Here is a 20,211-nt window from a genome sequence, read left to right as displayed (position 1 = left end):
TTTTACTGCTCTATTACCGGTGCCAGAGTATACTACATACGTTGCGGTAATTCAACTAGGATTGATAACATTTTAAAAATCGAGATCAACGAACACACATCAGTAATTGTTTTGTCTTCTTCTACGTGTTCAAATTTAGGAAGAATGGCCAAATGTGGGAGACGATATTGCACGCAGTGCCCCGGTAAGCCCCCCCCCCCGGTAATCATCCCGGATGGCAAAGCAAACTTCCGCCAGATGGATATTGCGACCTTAAAAGCAATCGTCCAAGATATCACCCAGCAAGTAGGCCCACCCAAACACTCAGACTCTCCACGCCGAGGAGATCTATTCGTATACCCGGTAGATACAACACAGCTAGAGGCACTTCTAAAGATAACTAGAGATGCAGGGCAGACCCATAAGCCCAACTCTCCCAAACTCAGCAAACGGTATTGTTATAGTGTTGAATACTAGGTGGTGTGTGTCTCCTTGAAGTGCCTTATAGCCCCGCCCCCAAAAGGGATACGAGCAAGGGAGGATGGTCAATACAATCAGTCCAGACTAGACACTTAAGACTACAACTTGGTGTCAAAAGTAGAGCAAAGTTGTTTCCTTCTCGAGTAGCGTGAATTGTTGTCACATTGTTGAGTTTTGTTTTTGTTAGTGTGTCCTGTTTGGTACTCTTCGTACTTCTATTTGACTGATTGTGCCGTTTGGTTTTGTGTGAGGAAAATTTTGTGTGTTCTGCACGTTTGTCGGTTGGTTCGCACGTGTTCTGTGGGGACCCTGTATCCAACTGTATCTCGGGCATCCACTCTCTCACGTGGTCGCTGGTGGTGTTTTTCGGCTTCAGTTTGTCGTTTGGTACTTTTGTTAGCCATGGCGGCTTCGTTGAGGGCACCTGAACCGTTTTCGTTCTCATCAGCTAATCTTGCCGCCGAGTGGAAGTTTTGGAGACGCCAGTTTGAGTATTATATTCTGGCCACTCGCAAGGATGAGAGGGACGAGGAGATTCTGGTGGGAGTTTTAATAACACTTCTGGGGACTGACGGCCTGAAAATTTTCGACACGTTTGTGTTCGCAACGACAGGTGATGAAAAGAAGATAAAACCAGTGCTGGAAAAGTTTGGTGACCATTTCGAGCACCTTAAAAGCAAAGTCTTCGAGAGGTTCAAGTTTTTACGTTGTCATCAGCTGCCAGGCGAATCGTTTGACTCTTGGATAGTATGCCTCAGGGGCATGGCAAAAGGTTATAATTATGGCGCGTCCGTTGAGTCAGTACTACGTGATCAGGTGGTGTTGGGAGTGGCAGACTCACAAACGCGGGAAAAACTTCTCTTTGAAAAAACATTAGACCTTGCCAAAGCGTGTGATATAGTCCGGCCATTTGAAGCTTCACGTGCCCAGCTAACACAGATGAGTTCTGATCGTACTGTTTGCCGGCCGAAGGATTCGGTGAATCGGCTAGTCGACAAGCATGGCCGAAAAAGTGGTGGTGGCGCTCAGCAGAGGTTCGTCAGTGGTGGTGCCGACCAACAGATGCTTGATTGTTCGGGGTGTGGACGTCGTCATGCAAAAGGCTGGTGTTCGGCCAATCACATCACCTGTTTTTCGTGTGGAGTAGCTGGTCACTATTCTCGGCGCTGCCCCAATCTTCAGCAGAGTCGGCAGCAGAACTTGCATAGAGGTTCGTCAACGTCGGAGTCGTCTCGTGTTGGTGTGGGATCTGCTCAAAAAGGGACAAAAATGCAGCTTCATTCGGTGGAAGGTGAGTCGGGCGTTGAAGCAGGAGAGCGGTCAGTCGAAGAGTATGTTTTACACGAGCTCCGACATGAACAATACTCGTCGTTGGAGGAGAGTGAGTGGAGCGAGACATTGAAGGTAGACGGCGTCAGCGTCAAGTTTAAGCTGGACTCGGGGGCTTCTTGCAACGTTCTGCCCAGCGAAGCGTTTCATCGGTTGCCAACACGACGCAAACGTCTCCGTCCTGGACCGCGTCTGCGCCGGTATGGTGCCAAACATGGCTATTTAACAGTTCTCGGCCTCCACACAGCGAAAGTGGTGATTCGTGATGTGGTACACATAGTGAAGTTTTGTGGTGGTGGACGAGCCAGGTCAGCCTTCCATCTTGGGCCTTCCGTCTTGCCAGCGGCTCAACTTAATACGGCGTGTTCATTACATGGAAGTTGATTCATTTCAGCCAGTGCCAGCCGTTGTCACGGAGTTTTTGGATGTGTTTACGGGCCTGGGTAAGCTGCCGGTGGAGCATCACATACGGTTGGCCACGGGTAATAATGCGGTGGATCCCGTCGTTTTGGCAGCCGGAAGACTTCCGTTCAGCCTTGAGGAGCCAGTATTAAAAAAACAGGATCAGATGGAGGCGGACGGTATTATTGTTCCAGTTACAGAGCCTACGGACTGGGTAAGCCGTATGTTGGTGGTAAGCAAGCCGGATGGTGATGTCAGACTCGTTCTGGATCCTGCTAATCTCAACAAAGCAATCCTCCGACAACATTTTCCGGTCCCGACTGTCGAACAACTGTTTGCTAAAATTGGCAAAGCAAAGTTCTTTTGTAGTCTCGACGCGGCGTCGGGATTTTATCAGATTCCGCTTTCAGAAAAGTCTTCGTACTTGTGCACTATGGCGACACCTCGTGGCCGTTTCCGTTTTCTTCGGATGCCGTTTGGACTAAAGTCGGCGCCGGAAGTGTATCTGCAAACTATGTCGGAGTTGTTTGGTGACCTTTCGGGTGTTGTGATTTACTTTGACGATTTTTTAGTCACAGGTGAAACCATGGAGGAGCTTCATTTCAATTTACGTCAAGTGCTAGTTCGGTGTCGACAACACAACCTCAAACTCCAGCTCAAGAAGTGTAAATTTTTCTTAAAGGACCCGTGGCTTGGTCACATAATTGGCGAGGGCGTGGTCAAAGTTGACCCGTCCAAGGTTGAGGCAATCGTCAATATGCCGGAGTCTAGTGGCAAAGCTGACTTGATCCTTCTTCTGGGGATGGCCACGTATTTGGATAAGTTTTGCAACAACCTGGCCGGCGTTACTCGTCCCCTGCGGGATTTGCTGAAACAGTCGTCTGCATGGGTCTGGGAGAAGCCGCAAAGGGCCGCGTTGGCCAAATTGAAAGAAGTCATGTCTTCGTCGACGGGCCAAAGCATCTTTTTTCTGGCCTGGCTGTGATGACCACATCCGCAACATGGTGGCCAGTTGTGCTACCTGCCAGGAGAACCGCCACAAAAATCCGGCATTGCCTCGTTTCCAGTTCGACTTCCGGTTCATCCGTTTCAGATGGTCTCGGCGGATATCTTCCAGTTTGCTGGAGTTCATTATTTGCTTCTAGTCGACGAGTACAGCAAGTGGCCTTGTGTGGCAAAGTTGAAGTCACTCACGTCGGCTTCTACAATTGAGGCCCTCGATGGCTTTTTCGCCGATTTGGGGACCCCGGAAGTCCTTCTTTCAGATAATGGAAAGCAGTTTGATTGTGTGGAGCTCAATCATGTTTTTGTGACAACCACAAGGTTCAGCATGTGACGTCCAGTCCGGAGTTTCCGCAGTCAAATGGTCTCGCAGAAAGGCACATCCAAACGGTGAAAATGGCGATGTTGAAAATATTTAAAGATGGAAAAACGCTGTGGGAGGTGTGGGCTGCGATTCGGTCCACTTCAGTGTCGGATCAGTTGCCGTCTCCGTCCGTGCTCGTGCAGGGCCGTCATCTCCGTGGCTCGTTGCCGTTCTTACCAGCAGCTCTCACTCCGAGGCTGGTCCCGTCTACGTTTGTCAAGCAGCAGTTACGGCGTCGGCAGGCTGAAGCATCCTCTCGTCAAGCGCGCAGAGTGGATGTGTGCTCTCCGGCTCTGGTGGTTGTACAACGTTTCAGTGGTGGTGCCCGGTGTGGTGGAAGCTGTTTGTGTGGAGCCTCACTCGTATATGGTTCGCCTCGTTGACGGTAGACGTTTTCGTCACACCAGGTGGGCCATCAATTTGGATTATTCGTCGTCGTCGCTGTCAGCACCGAGTCCAAGCCTACGGTTTCCCTTGGTGTCGGTGGGTGTTCTTCCAAATCGGGCCGGTTTGCCTGTTGGCTCGGCTGATTCCGGCCCTGCCCAGCTTCTTCCAGCGCCGCCGCCGTGTACTCCGGTTCCTCCTCTGTCGGGCGTTGCAGACCCTTCGCAAATCACGGCTGATTCGTTGGTTCGGTCGGCTACTCCGGTTCGTCCCTCTTTCCGTCATGACCCGGTGTGCCTGGTGCCTGATAATCCAGTGGTGGCCGCTGAACCGGCAAGCAACGTCCAGCCGACTCCGTTGTTTACTCGTTCCGGCCGCCAATATTCGCGGTGGCTCCGTAGTGTTTAATTTGGTTGCCTTTGTCGTCTTTTGTCGTAATCTGTGATTCGTGTCGACATAAGGCTCCGTTTCTCAGCATTAATTGTCTCATTTTCTTATCTCTTGATATTGTCTGTCCTTGCCCAGCTGCCTTTTGTACCTTTCATTCTGTGTCAGCTAATATTGTTTGTGTATCGTATAGGGGGAAGATGTTATAGGGTTGACTACTAGGTGGTGTGTGTCTCCTTGAAGTGCCTTATAGCCCCGCCCCCAAAAGGGATACGAGCAAGGAAGGATGTTCAATACAATCAGTCCAGACTAGACACTTAAGACTACAACAGGAATGAAAGGACTTGTATACAGAGTTCCTAGATCCGAATCAAATGAGAAACGTATGACTCTTTGTATTACACACCTTAATATACATTAATACACATTAATTGTCCATCTTAGACAGTTTGCGCAGCTTATGCTGCTCTTCTTTTAATTTCTGGCTAACCTCATTTGCCTCTCTTGGCATGTTTTTTACATTTGCCAAAGTTGAGAAAATTGTTCAAAATCATTTTTTTCTGAAAAAGCTTACATGAGAGATTCCTTCCAAGTCCAAGTCATCCATGATGTTGCATGCGACGGCCTTGTTTTTCCAAAAATTTGTTGCTAGATACATCGCATGGAAATGGTCCCTTTTTTAATGTTTGAATATATAGAAATCCGATATCATATGGAAGCGAAACGTTAAAAAATGAGGTTAGTCAGAATCCCAGTCCATACAAACGCAGTAAATGCCTGCGCCTCGGTCACACAAAGAACCACTGCTCAAACGTCGCAGCCAACTGCAATAACTGCGGAGGAGCCCATGCGGAGGAGCCCACGACGTCTCTGAAGAATGCAACCAAAAGTGTGTTAACTGTAACAGCCCTACCCATACGTCGCTCTCAAAATCATGTCCAGCCTTCCTTGAACTGACAAACCTGATAAGAGTCGCAACAGACCAAAATATCTCAATAAAAGAGGCCCGTTCGCGTATCAACAACATATACAGCGCTAGCGTCAAGCAAACACCAAGATCACACCCAACACAGGCCCAAGAGACTGGCGTAATTAAACAAATTAGATCGAAAATCCATCTGATCCAGCAAGAACTTAAAACTCTCCAGAATTCAACCATAAGCGAAATTCAAACGAAAATCAAAGGCATCTCATTAGACGTGGAAAAAACAAACAAAAGAATTAATGACTACCGGGATAAATTAGATAAAAGGTTCGATAAGATCGAGCACCTTTTATTAACCCGTCTCCCCATACTCAAACCGCAAGAAGACTTAAGTTACCTAGACTCCGATTCGAGCTCAAGCTCATTATTGTCAAACAATGATCTGAAATCTTCATCTAAAATCCTAGCCCGCCTGGACTATACCGCAAATCAATCTACTAAACTGAGAGGAAAAACAAATAAGACCAAGAAAAAAAGAATTAAAAACTAATGAAAATCCTCACCATAGCTCAATGGAACGCACGGGGCCTTACAAGTGCCCGCCTTGAAGAATTCCGATATTTTATTTGTTTAAATAAACAATTATTTGTTCTCCTCTCTGAAATATTTTCAGTTAAATTCCGCTCATATAATATTGTTTAAAAAAAATCGTGTTGACAGACCGGGTGGCGGAGTAGCCATCCGGACCAGTCCATCCCCATCCCCATCCCCAGTAGGCAACACGTGGACAACCCTGGAACACGGCCCGGTCGACCTAATATCGGCATACTGCCCTAAGGGTAACTGCTAAAAGAAGAAATAACACCATTAATTTGCAGACAGAACAACACCATAATAGGGGGAGATTTTAATTCTCGTCACTCGATGTGTGATCATAATTCACTTCGGGCAAACAGAAATGGTAAAGCCATCTTTAATGCCATACTAGAGACCCCCAACATATCACTCATCACGTCCACCTCCCTCGGAACCCACATCAACCCTATAAGCGGTAAAACCTCCACTCTTGACCTCACCCTATGCTCAGCCACAATCACGCAAGACTCAACAATAACCCTGGGACCATATATGGGCAGCGACCATCTGCCAATCATACTGAAAATCAATATCGCCTCTCGAGAGAAAAATTCCCTCTTACCAAAATGGAAATTCTGTGAAGATAAATGGCCCGACTGGAATGCCCATATCTCACATACACTCCCCACATAACACAAGGCAGTCCGTCGGATGTCCGACAGATGTCGGGGTCGGATGTTGAGTACATCTTTTTGATATCCTCCGGACAGCCCGATATCCGATTTGGATGTCCTACGGATGTATTTTTTTTGGTTTTGACCGCCCTCAACAGCGCCGTCAGACATTCTAAGGATATCCCAACGGGCTTTCATTTGGCTATAAATATGACATGTATTGGACATCTATTCATGAAAAAACATTAGGCTATACCAGGATTCAAACTCGGGTCTCCCGCATCACAGTCGAATCTTATTCCACTGTGCCAATCTACAAATGTATCATTTTCGAAAAATACAATCGAATTGTTGTAAAACACTTGAGCTTTTTCGATAACAAATCACATACAGGATTTTTAAGAAGTCAAGGTGATGTCGAACTTAGGTTAAACCAGAGGTGTATAAATTGAAATTAAACAATTTATGCTAAATATTTTTTGAATTTTAAACTTCAGCATGATTTATTAAGTTTAAAGTAGTTTTTTATAATTTGAAATTATAATCCTATCATAAGTATACTTGCTTTTAATATTATTAGATGCCGAATAATATTTATTTTCTATGAGTTAATTTTCAATGGCTTGGTTTCCGTAAGCTAAACGAAAGCTTGTGCAAACAAACTCACGACTTTCATATATTTTATTCATTTTTTGTAATAAATTTTAAAATAAACCATCCGTCAAATAGATCATTACTCCTTTATTTTTTAAATTTTCTATTTTAAATGCTGGACTTCAAATAAAAATACGTTCAAGGGAAAAATTTGAACACGGTTAAGTTTTCCCCCTCTCAAGAAATTTTGACAATTAATAATGAAACTTAGTGATTGGCCCCAATTAGTTCTAATCGAGTTAACCGCCCCGCACCGATAAAGTGCATTCGGGGTTGAAATGAGGTGCCACTTTTTCAACCGGGGCGGTGCGGGGAAAATTTGAGGTTAACCCGTTGCCCCGAAGCAATAAAAAAAAATGCCGTTCTTTCGGTTTCAGAGTAAAAATCGGGGCAAGCGGGTAGAACGAGCTATTATCGGGGTTGTTATCGGATAGATCGGGTCAATCGATAATGTTTTTTGCATTGATGAATCGATTGATTGCAATCCAATTGATTGCAAAACCCAATTGAATTCGGGGAGAAGAATTTTCCACCCTGAGCCACGCCTCCTTGGCCAGAAATGAGAAACCCGATTTGCAAAAAAGCGCCCCGATTGGCTCGAGGCCGATCCTTAAATGAAACAATTGAAAATCTTTTTGGCTGTTGGAAGGAGGTCCGTAGAATATAATTTTCGCACATCCATTGCACTTCCAAGGTGACTAGCCGACGGACATCCCTGGAACTACCCATTGAGTACATAGATATCTAACGGATGTTCGGCCATGATTCGGACATCCGACAGCAGAAATGTGCTATATGGGCGAGGTGTTAAAACTACCGTTTCCTCACTCAAAAACCTCATTGAACAGAAACAACCAACGGAAGCCTACCATCTATTTTACGAAGCCATTATGGAAGCAAGCCACAAGTTTTTCAAGCTTACATGTCCGGGGAACGACATAACACCCCAAACCCCCAAACCATGGTGGGACACCAAATGTAATGATCTTCTACACACAACAAGGAAAGCCCTCTATACATGGAGAAGAGACCCCTTCTCTAACGAAAAAAAATCGCATGAAAAAAATTGAAGCGGAAAAAAAGAGAACGATTATTAAGGCTAAAACCAAATCATGAGAAAATTTCATAACTAGACTCAATCCGCAGAAAGGACACAAAGCCATGTGGGCCTTAACGAAAGCCATGTGTGGCCGGAACTTCAAAGTGCCGACGCACGGCCTACAAAGCCAGAACGGCTCAGTAATAACGTACCCCAAAGAAAAAGCTACTCTATTCATGAACACCTTTCAGGACTCAACCGACAATGGCCCGAAAACTAGCCCGTACGAAAAGACGGCCATAGAGAAAGCAGCAAACTACACAGACCACCCAGCTCTCAACACATCCATCACAACAAAAGAAATCACGGAAGCCATCTGAAGATTAAAAAGCAACGCTACCGGTCTAGACCAAATCCACAATAAAATGATAGCCAACCTATCCGCAACTAATCGGGAATTCCTTCGATATATGCTAAACACCCTCTTCACAAACGGCCTTACCCCCACTCAATGGAAAGAAGAAGTAATCATCCCTATCCTAAAACCTTATAAAAAACCAGAAGACCCATCATCGTACCGCCCTATCTCACTCACCTCCTGCCTATGCAAAAGAATGGAAAGGATAATCACGAACCGACTAAACTGGCACCTGGAGACAAATAATCTCCTACAGACGACACAGGCCGGCTTCTGTACCGGAAGAAGCACCATCGAGCACATTATGGCCCTGGAAAACGACATAAAAACAGGCTTCGGAAACGGTCTATTCACCTTTGGGGTCTTTCTGGACATAGCGAAGGCCTATGATCGCACACAAATAGACCTCCTTAAACTAGCAAAACTTGGAGTTAAGGGCCAACTTCCCGTTGGATACAATCCTTATTCTCGAACAGACAAGCCAGAGTAAGGATAGGCAATCATTACTCAGACCCCCGGCCACTAATCAGAGGAGTATCTCAGGGAGCGGCACTGAGCCCTACTCTCTTCAACATAATGATGAGCCCCATTTAGCACATTTCGGCCGTCGGATGTCCGAATCATGGCCGAAAATCCGTTAGATATCTATGAACTCAATTGGTAGTTCCAGGGATGTCCGTCGGCTAGTCACCTTGGAAGTGCAATGGATGTGCAAAAATTATATTCTACGGACCTCCTTCCAGCAGCCAAGAAGATTTTCAATTGTTTCATTTAAGGATTGGCCTCGAGCCAATCGGGGCGCTTTTTTGCCAATCGGGTTTCTCATTTCGGGCCATTGACGCGTGGCTCATGGTCGAAAATTCTTCTCCCCGAATTCAATTGGGGTTTAATCGAGGCACTTAATCAGTGAAGGTACCCCGATTGCAATCAATCGATTCATCAATGCCAATAATATTATCGATTGACTGTTTCACCCGATCGATCCGATAACAACCCCGAAAATAGCTCGTTCTACCCGCTTGCCCCGATTTCTACTCTGAAACCGAAAGAACGGCATTTTTTAAAAATTGCGTCGGGGCAACAGGTTAACCTCAAATTTTACCCCGCACCACCCCGGTTGAAAAAGTGGCATCTCAATTCGGCCCCGAATGCACTTTATCGGTGCGGGGCGGTTAACTCGATTAGAACTAATTGGGTCCGATCGCTAAGTTTCCTTATTAATTGTCAAAATTTCTTTGTTTCCAAAAGGGGAGAACTTAACCGTGTTCAAATTTTTCCCTTGAACGTATTTTTATTTTAAGTCCGGCATTTAATACAAAAAAAAAGAGTAGTTATCTATTTGCCGGATGGTTTATTTTTTTATTTATTACAAAAAATGAATAAAATATATGTAAGTCGTGAGTTTGTTTGCACAGACTTGTCGTTTAGCTTACGGGAACCAAGCCATTGGAAATTAACTTACAGGAAATAAATATTATTCGGCATTTAATAATATTTAAAGCATGTATACTTATGATAGGATTTTAATTTCAAATAATAAAAAACTACTTTAAACTTAATATATCATGCTGAAGTTTAAAATTTAAAAAATATTTAGCATAAATTGTTTAATTGCAATTTATTCACTTCTGGTTTAACCTAAGTTCGACATCATCTTGACTTCTTAAAAATCCTGTTGGTGATTTGTTATCGAAAAAAACTCAAGTGTTTTACAACAATTCGATTCGATTGTTCAAAAATGATAATTAGTATAACTGTAGATTGGCACAGTGGTTAGTTTATGGAGGGGTTTCCGGAAGGGGAATAAACATGTATGAGGTAGGTGCATTTTTAAATATTACTAAAATTACATAAATAAAATATGTGGGAAAGAATCCACTAATCTACTGGGTAGGGAGCAGTGTTTCGGATTTTCTAAATTTGCCGGATTTGACTCAAATCCAAATCATTGCGTGTGTTTTGAAATCCGTTCCAAATCCTAAGCTCGAAAAAATCAGCAAAATCCAATCCAAATCCAATCCAAATCCAAATCCAAATCCAAATCATTTTAAATTTGAGAAAATCCGTTCCAAATCCGATCCAAATCCGATCCAAATCCAATCCAATTCACAATCTATTGTTAATTTTATGATTGCAACATGTAACACATAGTTACATACAAATTCTTCTACATATTTCTGTGTCGAGGTAAAAATGTTTAAAATTTCCTTTTAATTTTTTTGACTTTAATCCCTAATTTAACATCAAATAAAAACCCAAGACATAATTGGATTAGTTTACTTTTTAATAGAAGTTTTGCTAAAAAGTCTGTTCGACTTTTGATTTCTTACAAAATCCATATTTAAAAAAAACTATAATAACAGGTTCCTTTAGATTTCTTAAGTTGGATTAAATCTTTTTATTTCTGAGTATTCTGACTGACAATGGTGAAAACAGCAAAAAAACAAAGAGTTAGCCACAATTCATCATTTTTGTTTGACAGGAGTCACAGGACTCATAAGTTTCATATTTCGCTTTATGAAAAGCATTTTCGCGAAGAGAGGAGGCTTAATGCGATTTCTTTTAGCCGTTGCAATGTCCGTGGCGGTGCTAAAGACCCGTTCGATCTCTCCTCCCGAAGTGGGCACCCCGAAGAGCTCCCTTGCTATCAAAGCCAACAACGGGAATCGATGGGCGTTTACTTTCCAATAACCCAAAAAAAATCCGAAACACTGCTTACACACCGGGAAAATGAAATAGTCCAATAACCCAAGGGACTAAAGCGCAAGTCAGAAGGAAAATCATTGTCAGGAGAATCTGGACCGCTTGACTGGTACACTGGTTCTGAGAGGTAGAGTTCAAATTCATCAAGGACCTTTGATGCGCTAGCAGATTGAGCCCTTTTCTGGATGACCGTTGAAAATAGAGCCCGAGTCAAGGTTTGGCGCTTAGACGGAGGTGAATTCATTGCCCTACCTGCCGTGCCCTCTTGAATTTCTTGGGAGTCTCCTAAATTATAAAAACCAAATGTTTAATATTGTGAATTCGTTTTTCGGTTAAAAATGGTCCGTACGCAAATGTTTGTATCGGTATTCCAGTTCGGATCTAATGGACTGCAAGACATCGTTCTCAACAAGACCAGATGACTGAATCCTTCTTCTTTATAAAGGATTTGGATTTGGATTTGAAAAAATCCGGGTTTTTGTTGGGGGGATCAAATCCGATCCAAATCCAAGCCATTGAAAAATAAGGCAAATCCAAATCCCTTAAAAATCCGGGAGGATTTGGATTTGATTGGATTTGGATTTGATTTGAAAAAAAAAAATCCGAAACACTGGTAGGGAGTTTCTACGGGAAAAGGGGGGATATCCTCAGCTTCGGGGTTTGGTGCACCATGATGGAAATGGGTACACACCATATCCATTGATCCCTGGATCGCTGCCAATCGGGCCTTGAATCGGAAGGCACCCCAGGATTTTCCGTTGATTCCGAGAATCGAACGGATTTCGTCGTTCCTGGGGTACCATGATCCAAGAGACCCGACAACCAGGAGGAGAATCCTCCCATGCGAAGAACATTTATCATATTTCCGCTGGTAGGCATTCTCCATACTCCCTGGTTGGTCATAGCAGACCACGACGTTGACCATCACCCGGGAACCGGATAGTTGAAATTCAACATCCTGTCTTAACCTTTGCCCGGGGATGGCATTGTTGATCGTGACGTCGTGTCCCTGCTTGACTAGCAGCGACTCCAAGAGATCTTGGATGGTGTTGTGCCTCTTGGTGGCGAGCTGGAGACCTTCTTCACAGTGGTTAAGCACATGAAACCCGGTCTCGTTTTCCTTTCCGCATCGGCGGCAACTCGTATCTTGCTCCTGTGAGCAAAACCACGAGTACCCCCGAAGAGGAAGGATGTCGAGCCGGGCCCTGTGAAGATATCTCCAGTCGCGGAAGGAGAGGGGCGTACGGCAGGATTCCAGACGAGCCATGTCTTTCGACTTGTCTTCCAGGGAGAGGCCAGTGGCAACTACTCCCTGGTGGCTCTTGTCGGAAATTAGGTCCCTGGTATAGCGCTGCCGAGCTACTTTCCGAAGTCAGCGGACTGCCTTGACTGGGCTTACGGAGACGTCATCGGCGAAAATTCTTAGATTTTCGTCGCCGGATACATTAATCCGCACTCCCAGTCGTTTGGCAGTTTGGCGGGCAAGAGTCCAAAGATTGGACCCTGCTTCCGCGTACCTCAGTCCGTTGAGGATCTTTCGGAGATCCACGGATCCCGAAAAATATTCCCCAACTGGCAACACTCCTGGATGCTCGTTTCTGAACCCTCGCCGGATGGTGTCATGGAGCTGCTCTCGGCATACGTTCCTCACTGTAGGGTCTCTACAAGTGAGGAGCTGAGCAGCCCTGGCGATGGTCCAGATATCGGCATCATCAGTGAGGCGGCATGTTCCTAGGCCCCCAACCCGCCGGTCCACGTAGAAAAACGGGACCGTTGCGTGATTGGGAAGGTTGCAAATAAGGCCTAGAAACTTCCTACACTCAGTGTCCAGTTGGGTAAGACAGTCTTTCAGGACCCGACCCGAAGCGAGGTGATGGGAAAGGGAGGGAAGAAGGTGGCTACGGAAGATTTCAAGTTTCTGCCATGGTGAGAGGTGAGAGGCGGCAATCTTGTCGAGGTTAGGGATAAGGTCAGTTGGTGGTGGGAACCGCAATTTTCCTCCGATCGGTGTACCAAGATATGTTTCTTGGTCGTCTGGACCCAAGCACCGAATTAATTGATCACCAATTCGGCACTGGGTGTCAGATGGCTTGCTTTTGTCGAAGACCAGGCAAGCACACTTCCCGGCATTAAATGGCAGCCCCAAGGTGTTTGCGGTGAGGGTAAAAACGTTTAAAATGTTTTGGAGCTCGGAGGGAGAATTTGTAACCACGGAAATGTCGTCAGCATATGCCGTGGTTTTCACGAGCGAGCCAAAAATTAAAAATCCGGGGTTAATATTAGACTTTCCGGCCCTGACGAGGGGTTCGGAAGCCAGGTTAAAAATAAGGGAACTAAGAGCGTCACCCTGGCGAACACCTGCTGTCGGGAAAATGCGGATGGATTCTTTCCCAACGGCAAAATCCATCCGATTTCCCGAATATATGTCCACCAGGATGCGCCGGAGAGCCTCTGGTATTGGAAGTGATGTGAACAGCTCATTCAGAATGGCGTGAGGCACAGATCCAAACGCGTTGCACATGTCCAGCCATGCAATAGACATGTGCTTTCGTTTGGTCTTTGTCTCCTCGACAACCGTCTGTAAGAGCTGTTTATGTTCCTGAATACCATGGACCCCCGGGAGGAAACCCTTTTGCTCGGGAGATAACCAGCCAAGGTCTGAAGCGACTTGCGTTATTCTCTGGCTGATCACTGTCGAGAACAGTTTGTAAATGGTAGGAAGAAGGGATATTGGTTTAAAGTTGGAATAGTCGCTAGTGTCCCCTTTCTTGAAAATGGGGACAGTTCGCGATGTCTTCCAACAATTAGGAACCCCTAGCTTCCAAACCATTTTACAAACTGTTTCCAGCAGAATGCAGTTGGGGTCGATGGCTCTAAGATGACGGTATTCTAGGCCATCAACCCCTGGTGATGTGTTGGTAGCCCGGCGAAGCTTAGCTTCAAGCTCTTGTTGGGTTGGCGCACGATTAAGGAAGTTCATCTGGTCCTCTGAAGGTTGGGACCAGTCGCAGGTGTCGTAGAGTTCCCTCGCACTTTGGCACTGCTGCGGAGATGGTCTCAATCGGTTGTTAGTCCTCTTGAGATATTCCTCCGCAGCTTGTACAGTACCATCGTAGGAGGGTGAACGGTCTTCGAGCACCTCTCGAACGGCCCTTCTTGGGTAAATGTTGAAGAGCCGCTGAATCTTTCTCGCCTCGTACGCCTTTTGCTTGATATGTCACCGGGCCTTCTGCATCTGCCGGTTTTGGTTTCTTTTTCTTTTGTCAGTGTTTCCTCGGGGTTGTTCAGGGCTAGGGTCTTGTAAAATTTGTGCTTTAGTGGGCCAGTCAGCTGTGCAACGTTCGAGGACATCGTCTAGGTCATGTAGAGTCTCACAGCTCAAGAAGGCAGGAACCCAGAGACTCTTTCGTCTCTTTGGCTCCGCTTTTCTGGGCTGTTGTGACTACGTCCTCGATTGCTTTGCTGACTGGGGACAAAGGTTAAGGTCTCAGGGTTAGGTGAAGGGTCTAAAATCACTTGTGATAAAATTGTGGGGCTAGTATTTTCTTGGGGGGGGGAGTTCATAAAGCCAACTAAAATTTTGTGTATTAAAAGAGGAGGCGAACTCCCTCCCAAGATCTAAAATAGGGCTTGCAGTAAAATTTGCTGGAGATAGGACATTACCAGGGGATTCCTCGATCGCTGGGATTTCCACCACGGATAGCTCATCACGCTCGTCTTCTGTTGCAGTAACATCCTCTAGAGAGATCACTGCAGCAGAAGAGTCACGGTTGGAGCCATCCATACTGGATATCCCAGCAAATCGGATGAAGGGTAACCGATTGGAATGTAACCTTTGGTAATGTCCTTTTAGTGTAGGGCCATCTCCAGCAAATCCACACACTCCGCATTCCCAATATTTAACTAGTTGGAGTGTGTGGGCTGTCTCTAGGTGTCTGTGGATACTACCCATGGCTCTGGTGTTGGTTGCCAAGGTAGTCCACTCACACCTAGGACACTTCGTGGGTTTCCCAGGGTATTTTTAAATGATTTTGTCCCCTTCAATTCTGGAAGGGGAAAACGTGGGGAGAGAAGAGTGAGCGGGATTAGGAGACCCCTGCGAACCATCCATTGCAGATGCAATGGTTAGTTCGAGGGATTGGTGGAGAATACTGGAGGAAAGGGACTCAGTACAAGGTCTTGCATGTCTGCCGGCTGAAATAAACGAATTAAATTCCTTTTTACAGCCAAGGCAGACTCCTGGAAAGTCGCTATAGTTTCAGTCATTGGAAAACCCAATAAATGCGACTACACTTCCTTGAACAGCTTTAGACCGATTAGTTTAGTGTCCAATTTGGCCAAATTTCTCGAGAAGATAGTTCTGGGCCGGTTGCTCTGGCTCGATAGTGTAAACAACTGGATCAGTACTAGTCAACATGGTTTCAGAGCCAACCACTCTACTGAAACAGCGGCGCATACCCTGGTTTCCTTCATCGAAGATGCATTCTCCGAGAACAAAGTATGCGCCACCGCTTTCTTGGACATCAAGAGTGCCTTTGACTCTGCCTGGCATCCGGCCATTATTCACGCTCTAGCTAAACGTGCTTGCCCCAGCTACCTCATAAAAATCATAAGCAGTTTCCTCTCTAATAGACAGGCGTGCTTTTCTGTAAAGGAACATACCCACACCAGTTTGGTTAATCTAGGATGTCCGCAAGGTGGAGTTCTTTCACCTTTACTATGGAATCTGCTTGTCGATGACCTACTCCGCCTCACATTCCCATTTCCGGTCAAAATGATCGCCTATGCTGACGATATAACTATTATCACGTCCCACAAAGATGCGAGTATTGCCACAAAAAACCTCCAACTTGTTTGTGACTCTGTCGGAGCTTGCGCTCTGCGTCTAGAAAGCTGTTTCTTAATGCTGTTAAAACTGTCCTTGTCATATTCTCCCGAAAGCTGATTCCTTGGGACAATCTTTATGTCTTCATTGACCATACAAGGATCTCGCCTTCGCATACAGCCTCTTTTCTTGGTTTCGTCTTGGATTCTCGGCTGAAATGGAAAAATCACATTGAAGCAAAATGTGTATCTGCGACGAGGGCCATGATGGCTGTAAGCAGTTGCCTCCGGCAATCTTTTGGTTACGATAGGAAACGCTTACGATTTCTCTACTCCTCCACTGTTGAGCCCATCTTCACATACGGTTGCTCTGTCTGGGCTTCTGTCTTACGCACAAAGGCCGGTTCAAAGAAGATCCGTTCGTTTCAGCGGTTGATCTGCCGGATGATTACGTGCTCGTTCAAAACGGCCCCTACCGAATCGCTCATTATCTTATCCAATATGCTTCCACTTGATCTCCGCATACTGGAAATAGCCACTTCTCGTCTGCTCTCTCAACCAGCTGGTGAGTTTGTCAAATCATCTAGCAAACTAATCCTTAAGCGTCTCCCCCATGAACTTATGCACAAAAAAAGTGAACGAGTCAGTACATTTCTTTCTACTCAACACCCACCGTGGAGAATTTGTCTCTACTCCTCTAGCCTCTCTTACGCGTCTGTCGATCTTTTTCCATGCGCGCTAAACACCCTCCGCTGCTATATTCGTGTGTTCGTGAACACTGGCGCTGCTGGACTTTGCGTAGTCTTCACAAACTCCGCGGCTGTAATCAGGATACTTAATCTGACGCTACCCCCCTCAATCTCTTTCCGCAGTGGACTGAGCGTCGCTCTTGCTGAGGCCATTGAGACTATAAAGGAGCTGAGGCCTAAGTATACCAGCAGTGAAATTATCTTAGTTGAGAGGCTCGTAATGCTCAGTCCGGCCGCTACACTTTCTCTGACGGAGGTGAGCAACCTTGATCTTCTGGCAAAACTCGGCAACTCTTGTCATGTCTTCACTGCTGCCAATCCAAACTCACCTGGTCTCGCCCTAGCTAGCTTCTGGGCCAAATATCCCTCTCCGTTTACAACTCGATACGCCCCGGTCTCCCCGAAGGCTATTCAGAAAGAGTTCTCGAAATATGTATGGAATATGTGGAATAAGGAGTGGGTGTCATTGTCAACCAACTTGAGCGTAAAAGCCTTCTTCCCTGATGTGTACTCCGCCAACAGGCTCCTCAAAGTAAAAACTAGTGCAATCTCTACCCAGCTACTCACAGGCCACTGCCCCCTAAATGCTCACCAACATCGGTTTGGCTTTACTTCATCCGCCTCCTGTCGATGCGGTGCTACTATTGAGTCCATTACTCACTTTCTTTTCTACTGCCCAAACTACTCTAGTCTCAGAGAGGAGCTGTATGAGAAGCTCCTTGCCGTCAACCTTCCCTGGCCCCCTCCTCTCCATATCTTTCCAAAATCAAATCTGTCCTGGAATGCATTGGTCAAATATGTGCTTAGCACTAAGCGTTTCTCTCTTAAATAGTTGAAGACGAGCGCTTCTCGTGTCTCTATATTATTTCGTCTAACACTGATTTTAGGCCTCTTGAAGCATATCTTATTTGCTGTGTTCCGGTGGCTAGGAATGGGGTCCGGGAGCGCGCGTTCCCGTTGGCCACCTATCCAGCCACCGGAGACTATGGTCTCACTGCCTGCGTGAGGGCTCTCTTGGACAGACTAGCGCTTTCCTCGGAGACGCCCTCTGCTCGCTTCTCGTGAACCAGTAGCTCAATTTTATGAAATCAGCCACTAGAGTACAGTGTTGTCATTGTTGATGGTCTGGTATTTTAATTTAGCCCCTCCCCTATTCTCTCTAATAATATCAGCTCGTCAGGCCGGGGCTCTGGGAACTGCTGTCGGGAACCCATTGGGGAATGTAGCTATGCCGGCGACCACCGGCTGGTGGTCTAGAAGGTCTAACCAAGCCGGACGGGTACTCAAATCCCCTTTGGTCTTGCCCCGGCACGCCCGCACCAGAGCCGCCGCGCAGGCCCAGTTTCCCAAATTTATGTACAACTCTCTAGTCCTATGGAACGTTCCCTTTTGTAAAACATGTAACTTTGATGCTAATCGGGTGAAATACACGGGGCAATACTCGGTCTTCGAGTCCACGCCCATATATAATCAATAAAAAAAATACTGGGTGGTGTACTGAACCCCTCTCCTAGAATGTCTTTCTTTTATGTGTGTCTCCGCCAATTGTCTCTTGCGATCCCCAGACCAGGGACCGCTACCTCGCTCACCTTGACAGGATTTCTCCCCACATTTTAAAATGTTTGGCAGAGGAACTGGGATTTTAATGATTGTCCCATGGAGTCTTACTCTAGTAGAATTTCTACTAGATGCTCCTTCCTCTGCCATTGCTACCCTGGGCCCACTTACATATAAGAGTGTAAAACAGAAATTCTTATGAAGTAAAAACAAAAATTGAAATAAAATTCGGAAAAATATAGGGAGAAAAATTTAAACATCAATTAAAAATATGAAGAAAAATATATTTTTTTTTAAAGGATTTGATAGGATTAAAAAATAAGTAAATAAATAATAAGGGAAATGGGAAAAATTTTTTTAAAAGAACGGAAAATGAGATGTTTGACTATTTGATTTTGATGTAAAATGAGATTAAAAAGTAATGAATATAAAAAAATTTTAAAAATTTTCTGGGAACTTAGATTAAGATTAATAAAGATACCAAAATAAAAGTGCAAACTAGATGTTTGAAATTAGAAAATCTGAAAATAAAAAAATTTTTTTTTAATAATAAAATTTTAATCCGAAGAAAAGAAAATTGGCGATCAATAAAGTGATTTTAATTTGAAAAAAAAGATAAATAAATTTAAAAATGAAAATAAATAAACAATTAAAATGGAATATTAAAATTAAAGAAAAAATAGTATTGAATAAAAACAAAATATTTGTTTTTGTAAACAGAAGAGTTTCTCGGATGAAGTTAGATAAAAAAGAAGAACAATATAACGAGCTAAAACATAACATCCATAAAAACCAAGAGCTCTTTGAAAACACCAGTGGAATAATATTCGACTGTGGTGCGGGAGACCCGAGTTCGAATCCTGATATAGCCTAATAATTTTTCAAGATTAGATGTCCAATTCATGTCATATTTATAGCCAAATGAAAGCCCGTTCGGATATCCTTAGAATGTCCGACGGCGCTGTTGAGGGCGGTCAAAACTTAAAAAAATTACATCCATAGGACATCCAAATCGGATATCGGGAAGTCCGGAGGATATCAAAAAGATGTACTCAACATCCGACCCCGACATCTGTCGGACATCCAACGGACTGCATTGTGTTATGTGGGGCGACCTTCCCCTCCCCCCTGACGGGATAAAAACACTCCACTACGCAGACGACGTCGTTATATATTCGCAAGGAATATCTTAAACTAAAGTGGAAGACAAAATGCAACCCTACCTGGATAAACTCTACAGATGGGGCAGGAAGTGGGGCCTTGAATTCCTGGCAGACAAATCTGCTCTCGTAATGTTCTCCAGATCCCACAGCACACCGACAGCACCGCTACTCTTCATCCATGGAAGACGCATTCCAGCAATAGAACCGATGAAATTTCTCGGGGTAATCTTCGACAGGAAGCTCACCTGGGCCGCCCACATAGACGAAGTAGTCTATGGCTGCATCAAAAAAAGAAATCTATTCAACATGATAACCAACCAAAGGTATGAACCAAGCATCCACACACTTACAACCTTCTACAAAACGATAGTACGAAGTAAAATAGACTATGGAATCATGGCATATGGAGGAGCATGTCCCACAACCATCTCCAAGATAGACAGAGAAATTGCCCCCCTAGCCCGCGACATCTACATCGAAGACCCTAGCTACAGTAACCAACTCAAAAACCCTGTCCCATGGTCAAACCTACCACACATGACATGGACCTTCCCGATATCCAAGACAGAAGCAACCATGAATCAATAGAAGGCCAGGGCCAT

The 20,211-nt window shown here is 45.0% G+C and overlaps 2 protein-coding genes and 1 pseudogene across 2 annotated transcripts; all 3 read left to right on the top strand.

The window, feature by feature from the left end:
• Positions 1-3,381: 3,381 nt before the first annotated feature.
• On the top strand, positions 3,382-4,635 carry LOC116926891 (annotated as a pseudogene).
• Positions 4,636-16,407: 11,772 nt separating this feature from the next.
• On the top strand, positions 16,408-17,091 carry LOC123474490 (the record flags this gene model as incomplete). Its single annotated transcript, XM_045176703.1, has 1 exon — positions 16,408-17,091. A coding segment is annotated over exon 1 (684 nt), but the record flags the coding sequence as incomplete, so codon positions are not given.
• An 18-nt stretch (positions 17,092-17,109) lies between these two features.
• On the top strand, positions 17,110-17,954 carry LOC123474661. Its single transcript, XM_045177046.1, has 2 exons — positions 17,110-17,489; positions 17,777-17,954. Exons 1-2 carry the CDS (start codon positions 17,110-17,112, stop codon positions 17,952-17,954), a joined length of 558 nt encoding a protein of 185 aa, XP_045032981.1.
• The last annotated feature ends 2,257 nt before the right edge of the window (positions 17,955-20,211 follow it).

Source organism: Daphnia magna, linkage group LG7, assembly GCF_020631705.1.
Source record: "Daphnia magna isolate NIES linkage group LG7, ASM2063170v1.1, whole genome shotgun sequence".
Lineage (NCBI taxonomy): Eukaryota > Metazoa > Arthropoda > Branchiopoda > Diplostraca > Daphniidae > Daphnia > Daphnia magna.
The sequence above is the reverse complement of the archived record's forward strand: the minus strand, read 5'-3'. Positions and strand labels throughout refer to the sequence as shown.

What these genes read in the sequence shown, in the direction of transcription:
- LOC123474661 (XM_045177046.1), top strand. Translation starts at nt 17,110, where the DNA reads ATGCTCAGTCCGGCCGCTACACTTTCTCTGACGGAGGTGAGCAACCTT. An exon ending in CTAAATGCTCACCAACATCG is followed by an intron (nt 17,490 to 17,776) that starts GTTTGGCTTTAC and finishes CACTGATTTTAG; the next exon opens with GCCTCTTGAAGCATATCTTA.